General features: G+C 45.4%; 2 protein-coding genes across 2 annotated transcripts in view; one reads left to right on the forward strand and one right to left on the reverse strand.

Moving 5' to 3' along the window:
• Window positions 1-461, forward strand: part of LOC138154161 (histone-lysine N-methyltransferase PRDM9-like) — a 20,291-nt gene extending 19,830 nt beyond the window's left edge. The window contains 1 exon segment of the mRNA XM_069078684.1: window positions 1-461. This exon segment is cut by the window's left edge and continues 513 nt beyond it. Within this exon segment, the coding sequence (XP_068934785.1) occupies window positions 1-152 (152 nt within the window). The 3' untranslated portion in view covers window positions 153-461.
• A 144-nt stretch (window positions 462-605) lies between these two features.
• PSMC4 (proteasome 26S subunit, ATPase 4) lies at window positions 606-5,725 on the reverse strand. Its single transcript, XM_069078592.1, has 12 exons — window positions 5,720-5,725; window positions 4,871-4,939; window positions 4,621-4,719; window positions 4,294-4,480; window positions 3,950-4,096; window positions 3,547-3,656; window positions 3,365-3,458; window positions 2,296-2,463; window positions 2,098-2,174; window positions 1,799-1,967; window positions 1,527-1,582; window positions 606-845 (listed from the first exon to the last, which is right to left on the reverse strand). Exons 2-12 carry the CDS (start codon window positions 4,904-4,906, stop codon window positions 732-734), a joined length of 1,257 nt encoding a protein of 418 aa, XP_068934693.1. The 5' UTR covers window positions 4,907-4,939; window positions 5,720-5,725; the 3' UTR covers window positions 606-731.
• Between the last annotated feature and the right edge of the window lie 8,821 nt (window positions 5,726-14,546).

Raw genomic sequence — 14,546 nt, forward strand, 5'->3', positions numbered from 1 at the left:
CAGGAGAGAAGCCTTATGTGTGTGAGGAGTGTGGGAGAGGATTTACATGGAGGTCACACCTCATCAGACACAGGCAGACACACTCAGGAAAGTAGTCTTATGTGTATGGTCAAGGATATACCCAGAAGTCAGACCTCAGCATATGGAGATGAACACACTAAAGTGGGACATCTTACACATGTCAAGGACTATGGGCAACAGTTCGTTAATTTACCAAATCTGATCAAATATAAGCATACACTGTCAGCAAACATAGCCTGTATACTACATGACACTCATAGGGAAGAAATGGGACCTCTAAACCAGCCTGAATACTGTCTAGTCACTGTTCTGAGTATGGGGCAAAGAGTAATTGAATAAGCACAAGGCTCTCAGCAGAGAGAGTTGAAGAATTAGGGGCAAGTCTGAGGTTTAGTTTGGAGAGATATGCTTTTCCCTGTGTTTTTTGTTAAGTGTTTTATTATAATAAACTTTTCAAGTCTTTATGCCTTATCATTAAGATGGGGGGGGGGCAGGGGTGGTTTGGCGGAGGAGACAGGACCAAGAGAAAAGCAAAGAGAGCTCTTAGCTTACGCTTAATACATCATTGGGACTCGGCCCAAGTGTGGATTCGATCTCATACATTTATTGAAGAAAAGAATTCCATACATGGAGAGAGAAGGGGACTGGCCCCGGGAGCTGTAGGGGTACCTGGGGATAGCAAAACAGAAGCCCCTGGACTTAATTAGGGGTTACTTGTAGAATTCATGTTCCTGTTCATCCTTCTTAATGACTGTTTTGTATGCCTTCTCAAAATCTTTGGCCAACACAATGTAGCGATTCTCACGAACAGCTAACATTCCACCCTAGAAGAACAGGGAACCTGGAGTTAATACCTGAGTCTGCCTCAAACCACACCCACATCTCAGACATGTATATTTGAAGGGGAAGAATGAAAATGCCTTCTCTTTCTCTGCAACCTCAGACCTGGAGAGGCCATGCTGGTAACTAAGTGGTACCAAAGTGCAGAGCTCTGGCCTTGGAATCAGGAAGATGAGTTCAAATACAGCCTCATACATTTACTAGCTGCTTGAACCCGGGCAAGTCACTGAACTTGCTTGCCTCAGTTTCCTCAACTGTAAAAATGTGGATATTAATAGGAACTACCCTGCAGGGTTATTGTAAGGATTAGAGATTATCTCTAAAGTACATGGCACAGTACTTGTCATAATACTGCCTGGCACTATATAAATGCTTTGGAAAAGGAAATGGCAAACCACTCCTGAATCTTTGACGATACAAGAAAACCCCAAATGGGGTCATGAAGAATCAGACACAACTGAAAAACAACGAACAGAAATATAAGTACTTATTCCCTTCCCACCTTTGTCTTATTTTTGTATCCACCCCTGAACAAAGAATAGTGATTAACAAATGATTTTTAAATTACTGAGATGAGGGAGAGCATGAGAGAAACTAGGGGTAGGTGATCTACACATTTCTGTTAAGGCAGAATAAGGGTTCTGATGGGGAGAAAAGTCACTCACCTCCTGACAGATAGAATTAATATCAGCTCCAGAAATCTTATCTGGGCGGGCTACATCTAAGGGAGGAAGAGTCAAGGAAATGGTTCCTTGAAGAATACAGAGGTGGGCAATTGGTTCATTTTCTCTATGTAGAATCTAAGACACAAGTACTAAAGATTAGGTCACTTTTTACCAAAAGGGATGGCAGGTGGGGGTTGGGGGATTGGGGAATAGGATTATACACCAGTAAAGGGAAAAACTTCCTCCCCATATCTGTCTTTAGAACAGGATACAATCTTCCAGATCAACCTCCTCTGAGAGGTTCATCTTGCTGGTGATAGTAGAAAAAATTAATCTTTTCTGTCGACGGTCAGGCAATGGAAACTCAATCTTACGGTCAAGCCGGCCAGGCCGGAGTAAGGCAGGATCCAGAGTGTCTGCTCGGTTTGTGGCCATGATCACCTGGTATTGGAGAAGACATATTGCCCCCTTATCCTCCAGACCCCTCCCTTTCCAAAATTTCATATGACCTCCCAACCACCTTTTTGGCCCTATTCCAGTACCCTTCCTGTTTCTCATTCAATCCTCCAACCTTAACATTGACATTCTGGTCAAATCCATCCATCTGATTCAAAAGTTCAAGCAGGATCCTCTGAACCTCCCGGTCAGCTGGAAAGAAGGTCCCACAGTCAGTCCAGCCCTCATTCCTGGATGGGAGTTTGGATCCTAGCTCCTAGTACAAGTTCAGAACCCAGCCTCCCTCCCGAGCTCCAGCAGCAGGTATACTCACCCCCTGTTTGGGCATCAAATCGCTTGGTGGCGATGGCATCAATCTCATCAATGAAAATGATGGCAGGTGCATTCTCTTTGGCCAAGCGGAAAACATCCCGAACCATTCGAGGCCCCTCACCTAGGTACTTCTGCACAAATTCTGAACCCACGACCCTGATAAATGCAGCTGGGGGTAAGAGGGAATGAAATCATAGCTTTTCCTCTGAGAAGCCTGAAACTGCCATTCTCCTGTGTTCCCCTATCCTAGGAGAGGGGGGAACAAGTCTAGTTGTAGTTTCTCAATAGGGGGAAAGGGAATAAGCATTTATGAAGAACCTATTAGGTTCTAGGCATTGTGCTATTATTGGATATATTTACAAATATCATAATTTGATTCTCATGGCAACACTACAGAGTAGTGGTTATTATTATCCCCCTTTTACAGTTGAATAAACTGAGGCAAGCAGAAGTTAAGTAACTTGTCATGGGTCACATAGATATTTACTAATACCTACGGCTAGATTTGAACTCAAGTCTTTCTGACTCCAAGCCTGACACTGCACTGTGCTACCCAGGTACCCCATAAGAACAAGAGTAGGAAAGAAAAACCTATTGGTCATAGGATTTATAGGGCTATCATATAAGAACAGAATATTGTGGGGCGGCCAGGTGGCACAGCGAGTAAGAGCATCAGCCCCAGTGTTGGGATGACCTGGGGATTGAATCCGGGCTCAGACACTTAGCACCCACCCAGAAACACCCGGCCATGTAACCTTGAGCAAGTTACTTAACCCCAACTGCTTAAAAAAAAAAAAATAAGTATTTTTCTAAGTGCCTCAGGTCCAGAACTGCTGAATCAGAGTCTGGCTAAAAGAAAGGGACAAAGGATAGCAGGTTGAGAGGAATAAGGAACCTGAAAACTCCTTTAAAGCAAGAATTGACTTTTCCCCTCCTCCGTAGCAGCCAGCTCCCCACCCCCAATACCTAGCACAGGTACCTAATAACTGCTTGCTGTCAAAATGAGGAGACAGTACAAAGGAACAAAATCAGATAAAAGAATTCTATATATGTGGGCGAGGATTTCTCACCTGTCGTGTGATGGGCCACAGCCTTTGCCAACATAGTCTTTCCACAGCCTGGGGGCCCATACATGAGGACCCCTCGTGGAGGGTCAATTCCAATCTGAAACCCCAGGGAAGATCAAGTTAAGGAGTCTAAACCAAGGCTCCAAACGTGTCAGCCTCCCCCTGTTTCTATTCATTCTCCTCACCTGCTTATAGAGCTCAAAGTGGGTCAGTGGCAGTTCCACGGCCTCCCTCACCTCCTGCTTCTGAATATCCATGCCCCCGATATCAGCATACATGACATCAGGCTTTTGGTCTGGAGGGACACATGACCTTAAGACTTGGCCCTGTATAGTCAGGACTCTGTCTTTCACAGGACCAGGCAAAGAGAGCTGACTCACCCAGAGAACTTGGGTTCAAATCTCAGGGCTTAGCTGGGTAATGGGCAAATTATTGAAACCTTCCAGAGCTACAGTTTCCTCCTCTATAGGAGAAGGGAGGGTGGGCTGCATGGCCTCCTCCAGCTCTAGCTCCATAGCTCCATGATCCCTTGGCCTAAGGTGACAGGGTCAGAGATCCACAGGGGTCACGGGAGGCTTCTCTTCTCACCTGACGTCAGCATCATGATGCTGCTATCAGCTTCCGGGGGCAGAACGTCCACCAGAGCATTGCTGTGTTTGTGGAGGGCCACGGAAGCATTGGGTTTCAACAGCTCCCTATCGATGGTGCTGAGAATCCGGACATAGTAATTAGAACCTAGAAAGATAAGGAGGCAGGAGGAGAAAATGAGACAGACGGACTCACGCTGGGCAACAAGGTCACTCGTTCTGGGGGTGGAAGTCTCCTGCTGGCACGACAAGGGCTTGAAGTGGACCCCTCTGGCTCCCCAAAGGGCACCCGGTGGGCTGGGGGCAGGGAGGGGGTCACTCCCCAGCAGGACGGCCCCAGGTTACCGGTGGTGGAGCCCACAATGGCTGTGTTCTGGTCCACGGCCTCCAGAAACTGCCCGATGACCAGCGGGATGCTCTGGATGCGTTTCACCTCCTCCTGAGCGTGCAGGAACTCCTTCTTCAGGTTCTTCTGCTCGTCCTTGATGTACTCCTCCTGCACCTCCAGGAACTCCAGCTCCTGCTGCAGCTTCTGTAGGGACCACCAAGGCGGCGGCGGCTCTGAGCGCCCAGCCGGGGCGCGTGGCCCAGGGGCCGGCGCTGGAGACGCGCGGCGCGCCGGGCACCGAGGGCTTCCCCTCCCCGGGGGGCGGCCGGAGTCCCCACGCTCACCTTGTAGCGGCTGTACAGGTCCTCCAGGTCCTCGGGCTCGGGCCCCAGGAAGGATAGGCCGGTCTGGGGCCGGGAGATGGACAGAGCCGGCAGCTCATCCTGGGGGGGCCGGGGAGAAGAGCGAAGGCGGTCACCTGGGGTCCCGGCCCACGCTCCTCCATGCCCCGGCGCCCTCAGCCCGGCCGCTACCGCCCACTGCCGCCCCCTGCCCCGTTCTCCCCCGCTGCGGCCGCCGATCCCCCTCCCGAACCTGCGCCTTCTCCACTAGAACACCGATCTCTTCCATGGCAGGCGAGCAGAGCCAGGGCCTCCACCGGAACTGCCTTGGTCATTGCTTCCGCCACCGTTCCATCACCGGAAGTCCAGCCCCTCCGCAAGGGCCTGTGGGAAGTGTAGTCCGTCCCTCGGCCCTCCTCTGACGAGCTGCCCCCCTGGGAGCCGGAAAGGCGTTCTTGCGTGATCTCGGCTTCCAGCCCACCCGCTCCCGGGGCAGTCGGCCAGCCTCAGGCTTCCGCACGGGGATTTGGGACCTGTAGTGCCCCTCTCGCCCCACCCGCACTTCTGGAATCACCGGGAGATGAGAAGGAGCTACCGAAGAGCTCCAGCTACTCCACGGCCGGTGGGGGGGGGGGGGGGGGGAAGGGGGAGAAGAATCCGCAGAGGGGGGGGAAACTGTACAAAAGCGCATGCGCGACCCGGGACCTCCAAAGCCCCTTCTGAGTCTGCGGGGGGCCTGGAGGCAGGGGCGACCACCTTGGGCCGGGGTCCGGAAGACCCAGGTTCGAATCCCACCCTCGGCACTTTGTATTGGGGCGACCCTAGGCAAGGCCCGTAATCTCTCCAAACCCTGACGAGTGAGGCTCAGTGACAGCCATTATGCCCCTCCCCGCCCCCGAGCTCCCCCTCCCTCCTCAGGGGCCATCCCAGGAGTGCGGGCCCTGGGTTCCAATCTCTCGTAGTCACTTAACTGTATGCCCCTTCACCCCTCCCCCCAGAGCACTGCGAGGTCCCCCCAGGTTTTATTTTTTGATTATTGGACTGGGACCAAGCGTTCTCCACCTCTTACTTGGGACCCAGGGGGCCCATCGAGGTCCCTGGCCTCCCCATGTACAGCAGCACCCCCTGCCGGGTCCTGGCCGAAAGCCTCCCCCTCCCCCCCTTGGTGGCCCTGCCCCCTCCCATAGGACCCTGGCGCCCTCCACCCCCACCCCTCCCAGCACCGGCTGCCCTAGTGGGCCTCTGCTGTTACCCCCACCGTGGGGGCCACTGCCAATGACCACTAACCCTAATGGGTTTCCACTTTCACTGGTCCTGGTGAATTACTCCTTACTCCCCCTTCCCACTTCTAGATCCCTCTTCCCTATTCCTTGTACTCTGAAGGTGAGGTGTATGTAACCCCACACCGGGTTCCTTCTCCCCTCCAACACCTCTCATTCTCTAGTATCACACCCGCTTCCTTCGTGAGAGACAAAGTGGGGGATACATTCTAGTGTCTATGTTAAGACAGGTAAACACAAGGCCTGCACCGTTTGTTGGGCAGGATCACAGTGATGGGGTGCTTGGGATCTATGTCTGTAAGATCAATTTGTAAACTCAATTTTTAATATCAGTTTGTAAAATCAATTTCTAAAACCAGTCTGTAAAATCACTTTTTCCCTCCCCAGCCTCAGAGCATTAACTCTGCCCCTTTCCGCCTGCCAGCACTCTGCCCAGCAACAATTCATGAACTGTTTATTTCTAATTGGAACAATAACAAGCTACACCTATGAATTCTTCACTAAACCATCTATAAACATTTTAGCTTAGGCAAATGTTATCTCCCCTTAGTAAGTGGTCAGCTGCCCCATGAATCCTTCAATGCCCTATCTATAGGTTAACTCCTTAGCCAATTATCCACATACTGAGTCTCTGTTAGCCTTGGTTCCCAACATCCATCTTGTCAAACATGACACTGATGGGGGGCAGACTGGGCACTTCTCAGTCAGCCCTTGACTGCTAGCTGACTTAGTGATGTTTCAGACCTAAAACCACACCTCCAGGTAGCCCTCTCTTGGGCTATTTCCCAGTGAATTATGGGCAATACGCCTGCCAGTTGACATTAAAAGAGCATGTTCCTTTAAGCACTGACCACTCCTTAACTCCTCCCTAATCCCACCCTTACTCACCTAGTTAGCACAATTGACACTTAATCTACTACCTAAACTCCTTAAAAACTATGCCTGCCTCTTCTTTAAGTTTGCAGGTCCCATAAGGACCCTTGCCCGATGTAAAGCGTAACAATAAACTTTTACAATCCTGACTTCAAGACTGCTTAGGCCTACTGAATTCTTTCCAGACTGAATCTCAGGCATTCTGGTCGTTGATAAGGATCAGAGTTCCTGTATAACCTATTGCCAACCCCTCATCAACAGGAGGGCCCCTCACCCTAGCAGGCTCAGTCTAGACAGGGTCAGACAGGAGAACAGGATGGCAGTCATGATAAGGGGTTAAATACCTTACTCTATCCCCATCTGATCTTCTCAGAGAGCTTGCCCATAATAGAAGCATCAGCTCCTACAGCATTCCCTAATCTCCCTTCTCAAAGAGACTGGCGAGAAGGGGGGACAACAACCCCCACATCTTCATGGGAGGGGTGGAGACAGGCACAGCAATCCAGCTTGTTCGATCCCCTGAATCCCCCACTTCTCACTTACTGGACACAGACAAGCCTCACAAGTTAACTTTAGCAATATTGTCATTGGGGGCAAGCATAGTAAATATATTAGGTCATCCCCATATGTAATAGTAATGTTCCACCCCTCCAGGATCCTTGGCCTTACAATTTCAACCTAAATGGCCATGAATCCCGGAGCAAATAGAGGCACTATGCTTTGTACTCCTTGCCGACTACGCCATAATGTAATGTAATGCCAAGCAAAGGCAACTTCCCAAGGTTCAGAATGCCAGCATAGGTGCTCTCCATTTTATTCAGTAACAAATTAAGAACAGAGAAGATCAAAATATGACATCATTTAAAATACAGCATTTACCAAGTGTGATTTAATCAAGTACTACCCCACCCCTGGACATTACATTCATTTAATCAATTACAAAGTCCCTCTTCTAAATGCTACTCCACCCCTAGGCTGTACCTTCATTTAGTCCATCACAAAGCCCCTCTTCTCAAATGTAGATTCGTTTCCAATCATAAGTAAAGTACATTCATTTGTTCAACCATAGAACACAAAAAGGTCAAAAGTTCCCCACCCCTGGATCACAATTGAATCTACCCCAGAGTTACAACGAGCTTAAGCACAGCACTTAATACCCAAATGGAGGCCTTTTCTTCATCTTGACACAAGGCAAGTTCTCAGCAATCTTTGTTCCTGGGGAGACAAAGCTTAGCAAGACCACAAGATACATTGCCAGTGTCTTCATTAATTCATTCTCTGTCTGCAGAACAGTCCTAGGACCCCTGAAAACATTAGCAAATCCTCTCCCAGGATTTCTGTAAACATACAACAAGAAAATCCTTCTTCAGGGTTTCTGAACCAACAGCAAGGTTCCAAGACCCCTGCAACAACAGCACTGTCCTTCACCAGTGGACAGAATTCACTCTCTGTCTGCAGAACAGTCTCAGAAGCTCTGAACCAACAGCAAGGTCCCAAAACTTCTGCAACAACAGGACTATCTTTCACCAGTGGACAAATCTGGCAAAACAACATTAAAACAGACAGACAAAGTACCAGCAAAACAGCCATGTCTCCTCAATCCTTGACAGCTCTGGGTGGCAGCTCTCAAAGTCCTGGGCAATTCAAAGTGGCCCTCAGCAATCCTCTCAGTCTCTCTCTGCCTCCAAAGGTGCTGCTTCCAAAAAGTTCTTCTGCCTCTTTTTTGTGTCTCTCCAAATCTATGTCACCAGCTCCTCCCAGTTCAGCCCTCTCTTTTCCTGTCAACAAGTCCTTTCCACAAGTGGGATTAACAAGCTCTGGGTTTTAACACAATCAAACCAAAAACCAAGCCAATACAGGGGGATCTTTAAATTCCATTACTATTACACCATATCTCACTGGGAAGGTACAAGTGTGGTGATGCTTATAGCCAAGATCCTGGGAAATTATATCTAGGATCCTTGAAGCTACAATCTAAAAAGAATAGCAAAATCCTCCTTACTTGGTCTGCCTATCTCCCCCTCCCCCTGGTTGTTCTCAGGCCCTTCTCTCCCTATTCCTCATCCAAAGGCAATGTATAGTGTCCACAAATAAAGACAGAATTCTGTGATCAAAGGAGGAGTACAAAGTTCAGGTGGTAGTTTTGTTTCAAACTGGTTAGACCTTTTATAAGAGTTTAATCCGGGGCAGGAGATTGCCATTCACATCACACTAAAGATCTCAAAGATACTAAACACATACATACATGTATACACACATATACATACACACATATATGAATGATTTCTTCCTATTTCTAGAGATAATCTTAGAGGGTGCCTCTTATAAGAACAGCAACAGATTTGGAGAATAAATCAAGAAGAAAAAATATAAAAATAATCAGACAAACTGAAAATTATGATCAAAAAAAGAATCTTGATGCAATAATACAAGAAATAATTAAAGAAAATTGTCCTGAAGCATTAGAAGAAGGGGGGAGAGTAGAAATGGAAAAAATTCATTGAACACCACTTAGATCCTGTAAGGAAAACTCATAGGAATATCATAGTCAAATTCCCAAAGCCCTAGCTCAAGGGTAAAATATTAAAAGTATCAATATTAAAATAGTTTAAATATGATGGTGCTACAATTAGAATTATACAAAACTTAGCAGCAGAGACAGTAAACGACCGCAGGTCTTGGTACAGCATATCAAAGAGCAAAAGAACTGGTGCTCCAGCCAAAAATATACCCCGAGAAGTTAAGTTTTATCCTGAACAGAAAAAAAAATGGATATTTGATAAACTCTCAGACTTTGTAAAAAAAAAATCTTAAACTTAACAGAAAATTTGACCTACAAGAAATATAGGGCATATGAAAGGGACTCAAGGACAGACTGTTTACTTCTTAAATATGTTAAATGCAAAATGTATGTCTAAGGTTCTTATTAATAATTGGGTAGCTCATAAAAAAGATTGTGTTAAACCTGAGTATGATATGAATTTTAAAAGTAAAACCATTTAGGAACAACTAAAAAGTAATTATTTTATACAAATGAGGTGCAAGAAAAAGAATTCAGAGGCGTTAGATGAGGAGGAGGGCTGGTAGTTCTGGTAACCTACTTTCATCGGGAATGGGTTTAAGAGGAAACAATACATATATATTTAGAAGAGCATAAAAGTCTTCTAAATTCAGAAGATACAAGAATAGAGGCATAGGGAGGTGGGGAGAGGACAAGGGAGGGATCTTTAGAGAGGAGGGTGAGGGAACAGGTAAAAGGGGGGTATAGAAGGTTCTTTAGACTTATGGGAATGGGAGAATAGGGGAGGGATCCTTGGAGGGGGGTAGGCAAGTCATAGTGGATAGCAAGGTAGTAGATTAAAATAAAGTAGAAAAGGCTGGAGGGATAGGAAACAAGAGATACCCATATACATAAAAAAAAAGAGTAGAGTATGGGAAAGTATGTCTATGTATGTTTGTGTGTGTGTGTGTGTGTGTATCTATGGCTATGGAGAAACATTTAAACTTTATTGTAGCCTTCTGGGGGCTTGGTGGGGGGGGAAGACCAGAGTAAAAAAAAGGCACAGCAGAGAACAAGAGAAAAGGCCAATTCTCAGCATCACGTGCATTCTTTATCACACAGACTTTCTTGAAGTGAAAATGTGTTGTTACATACAGTGAATCCTCTCATGTTCTGCTGTGCACACGATGTGCTTTTTGTTCTTTCTTTGTGTTTAAGTTTATGATATGTTTGTGCTTTTTTCTATTTGATATTTGTATTCTGGTCCTTTAGTCTAATTTTTTTTTTAAAGTTAATTATGTGAAACATTTTATACTCTGTGTATGTATACTATGTGTATACATGTCTTCAATGTATGTTTGTTTGGGGGGTTTTGGGGGGAGGGAGGAACATGGGGTAAGTACAGAGATTTTTTTTTCCCTACCCACAGGGGCACCTGTACTTAACAGAAAGGACTAAGGTGGAGCTGCCAGTCATCACCCACCTGCCTCCCAGAGGTGGGGCTGTAACAGTGCCTCAGAGTGCTGGCACTATGTGGGCCTCCAGGGGGCACTGTGGCCCTACTGGAGTAGGTAGGCTTCCAAGGCTACAGCAAAGAAAGGCTTCTAACCATTTTTTTCCTTTTTTTTGGTGGGGAGTGGTTATCTCTTGGCTTTTAGTAACCCTTAGTATACAAGGGAATAACTTTTCATATTTGCCATGCCTACCCATGAAGCAAATAAAAGTTGTTCCTAAAGAAAACTTTATTTGGTACACACTAACAATTTTTTAGTATCAAAATCACCAAGTGTTTATCATGACACAGTCACATAGATTAGTTAGGCCGTTGCTTGTCAGCCTGTAGACTTATTCTCGTTTCAGTTTTTAGAAGATGCTCATGGGCAGTCTCCATTTTGATTCTTGCTTTGCATTTGATAGAGGGAAGAAACGAGAATTGGGATTCACTGAGATAAGTTGCTGGAAATGGAATAAACACTTCTGGAGTACATGTTAGTAAGACTGGGAAATGCTTCTCCAATGACTACAATTTTGTAACTTTATTCATCGGAAATCAAATAAAAATTGTCCATGGACCTGAAGAGGTTACCCATAAAGAGGGTTAGGGTTGCTCTGGAGACCACGCCGGGTCCTGCCCAATGGATTCTACTCGGGTCTTCTCAGACAAAGAAAAGTAAAGTTGATTAAAAGTTCACTTGCATTAGATAGAGTAAGGCCGTGCTAGGTCATTCTATGGCACTCTCATACACATGGAGGGAAGATGGGATCTTATATACAGAAAGTTGTGGGAGGAATCTAGGGGTAGTCTAGAGCAGGAGTTAGTGAAGTCAATGAGTGATTAAAGGTGGGAAGTTGCTGGAGGCCACCTGGAGACTACAGACAATAGTGGGCTAGGCCAGTTCAAGGCTGGATTGATATTTTGATAGGCTCAAAGGTGGGAAGTGGATGGACAATGGAAGGCTAGGCTAGTAATGAGGTCTGAGACCAGCCACAAAGTAAGGCTTATGGCCTTATGCAAATGCCTCATCAAATGGGACGATTTAATCAGAGTTTAAGGGGGGGTTCCCAGAGCCTGCACCTCATCAGACCCATTGAACAAGCTCCTTATGCTTACATGTTAGGAACTCCAGGTCTAGGGTATAGGTACAAAAATTGTGAAAAAGCCATTTACCAAAGTGGCTCGTCTTCCACCACCTCTTCTCTACACCTCCCACTCTGTTCTCAAAGAAATTCTAATCTCTTTTCCAACTTCAAGACATATTTTTAAAGATTACACACTCATCTTATTGGTATTCCTTTAATGAAATAAAATTTAAAAGAAAAAAAAAACCAAAAACCTAAAATTTCTCAGTGGTTATGGTCGGAAAGGCTTGAAATTTCAACTTCTTAATGTTTCATTTGCAGCCACTGACATTTAGATCTGCATTCTCAGTCACCTTCCCTAAGACAACAGACCCTCTCTGAGGTTGGGGAGGAAGGATTTCAAGACACACTCAGGAAATTTAAAATGACGAAGTGAGAATCCCAGAGTTGAAAGGGAGGGGAAAACAAAAAGTCATCTATTCTAATCAGACCCGATGTAAGAATCTATCCAAGAGCTCAGACAAGTGGTTATCCAGGTTTTACTAAAATTAATGAGTTAACATTTAGACAAAGTCTCAGTGCATTTTAAAAGCTTTAATAGTTTTCAATTTTTATGGTTTGCAAAGTGTTTTACAGGTTAAACACCTTGTCCATTTTCACAAGTAGTAAGTGTCTGAGGCTGGATTTGAACTCACGTCTTGGCTCTGGGTACAGCACTCTGTATCCACTGCACCCCCTAGCTGTAGCTCACCTTCACCAAATGCCATGAAATTACCTTACCTCTTCCAGTAACCAAATCATAACACTGTAGGAGGAATAATATATCAGGGTTTGTTTTTTTTAATCTCCTTTTCAGTTTTCTTAGAAATATTAAGAAATAAATACTTCTCATGTCTAAAAATCCCTTTCTATGGGGTGGCTAGGTGGCACAGTGAATAGAGCACCGGCCCTGGAATCAGGAGGACTGGAGTTCAAATGCAGCCTCAGACACTTAACACAAAAACTAGCCATGTGACCTTGGGCAAGTCACAACCCCAATTGCCCTCAAAAAAAAAAAGGCAAAAAATAAAAATCCCTTCCTGACTTTTCCCTGTTTGAAAGTGTGCAGAAGGCTAACAACAAAATACCTTTCTTAGGGAAATGGGCTAACAGAAACCAGACTTTGTACCAAATATCTCTTGCCTGGTTAAGAATTTAGGTTAAGAATAAGTCACTTGCTTTCACCAAGGAATTGAACTGTTGAGCCATCTAAAAACAGGCTCTTTTCCCATCCTGAGAAGCAATTGCTGAGGACTTACCTTTTTCCATTGTAAATAAGATTATGATACTGAAATTGATAAGTGAAAGGAGTTCCTTTTCAATATCTGAGAGGAATGATCCAAGGAGTGTCAACATCAAATTAAATTTCAACGTACTATGATTTTTCTTCTGCAAGATTCCTACAAAATTAACCTCGGCTGATCTTGGGGGAGGGATGTGTTCAAGGGCATGGCATGGGGGAGGAGGAGAGAAACTATACCAGTTTGAACATTTCTCTCTCTAGACTAGAAATGACTTCAGTATTAGATTCCTGTCAAATTGAATGAAATTGTTTATGGAAGATTTGTGCCTCAATCTCAGAACAGTGGTAACATATTTTTCTTGAACAGCAATGACATTTTGGGATACAAAATGCTTTTAAAATCAAACTTCTATCCTTTCTGGAGGAACAAGGAATTCTACACAATTTAGTTAACTACCAAATCTGAAATGAGAACCTTTTTTTTTAGATTGAAAGCCATTGATCCGTTGGGGGCACAGGAAGCAATGAGCCTTTCATGGAAGTAAGTAGCAATCCAGACTGGAGCAGGTGGTAGCACTTCACCCCATACCTTTGGGAGTGTGTGTGTGTGTGTGTGTGTGTGTGTGTGTGTGTGTGCTGGCAGAGGTCTTGGAGACACAATGGGATTGTTATGGTGTACTTTGGGGGTCTGGTTCTGTCTCCACTATATATTTGGAGGTAGAGTTCTATAATTTCACATTTACAGGTGAGGGGACAGTTTCCAAGATAGCTCATTGGAGAGGGTACAGTTGGTTGATGGATTCCAGTCCAAAGGAGTGTAGCCAGGTGGGGAATGAAGAGCTGCTTGGCCTGAGAGTCCTCTTTGGGAGGAGTTCTTTGCTTCACCTTCTGGCTCTCCAAATTGGAGGGGGTGGGGGAGAAAGGGCCAACACTAACAGATGAGGGGAGCAATTTTTTTTTTTTAATATGAGAGGTCAAGCAGTGAATAAAGCCGGTCCTGGAGTCAGGAGGACCTGAGTTCAAATCCAGCCTCAGACACTTAACACTAGCATGTGACCTTAGGCAAGTCACTTATCTCCAATTGCCCTTCCTTTCCCCCCTCAAAAAAAAAAAAAAGAGAGGTCCCATTTCGTCTATCAGCAACGCTTCACAGTTCCCAGGCATTCTAGGACAGTGACTGGCTGAATGGGTGGCAGAAATAAGATCAAAAGCTTATATAACTCTCTTACCTCTTGTATAATTTTTGGAAATGGGAAAAAATCTCAGCAATTTAGGGACATCAGGCAAAATAGTGATAAGTAACAAATTACCCAAGTAAAAGATATAAAGCCATTAGCAGGATTCCCTAACAGGGCTCTTTTGTCTCCAAATAGTTTGACTTCTGCCAAGGAAAATAACCTTGAGTCATGCTCTT

Source organism: Petaurus breviceps, unplaced genomic scaffold (assembly GCF_028583685.1).
Source record: "Petaurus breviceps papuanus isolate PSGF00001 unplaced genomic scaffold, PetGlider_PUasm1.0 91041, whole genome shotgun sequence".
NCBI lineage: Eukaryota > Metazoa > Chordata > Mammalia > Diprotodontia > Petauridae > Petaurus > Petaurus breviceps.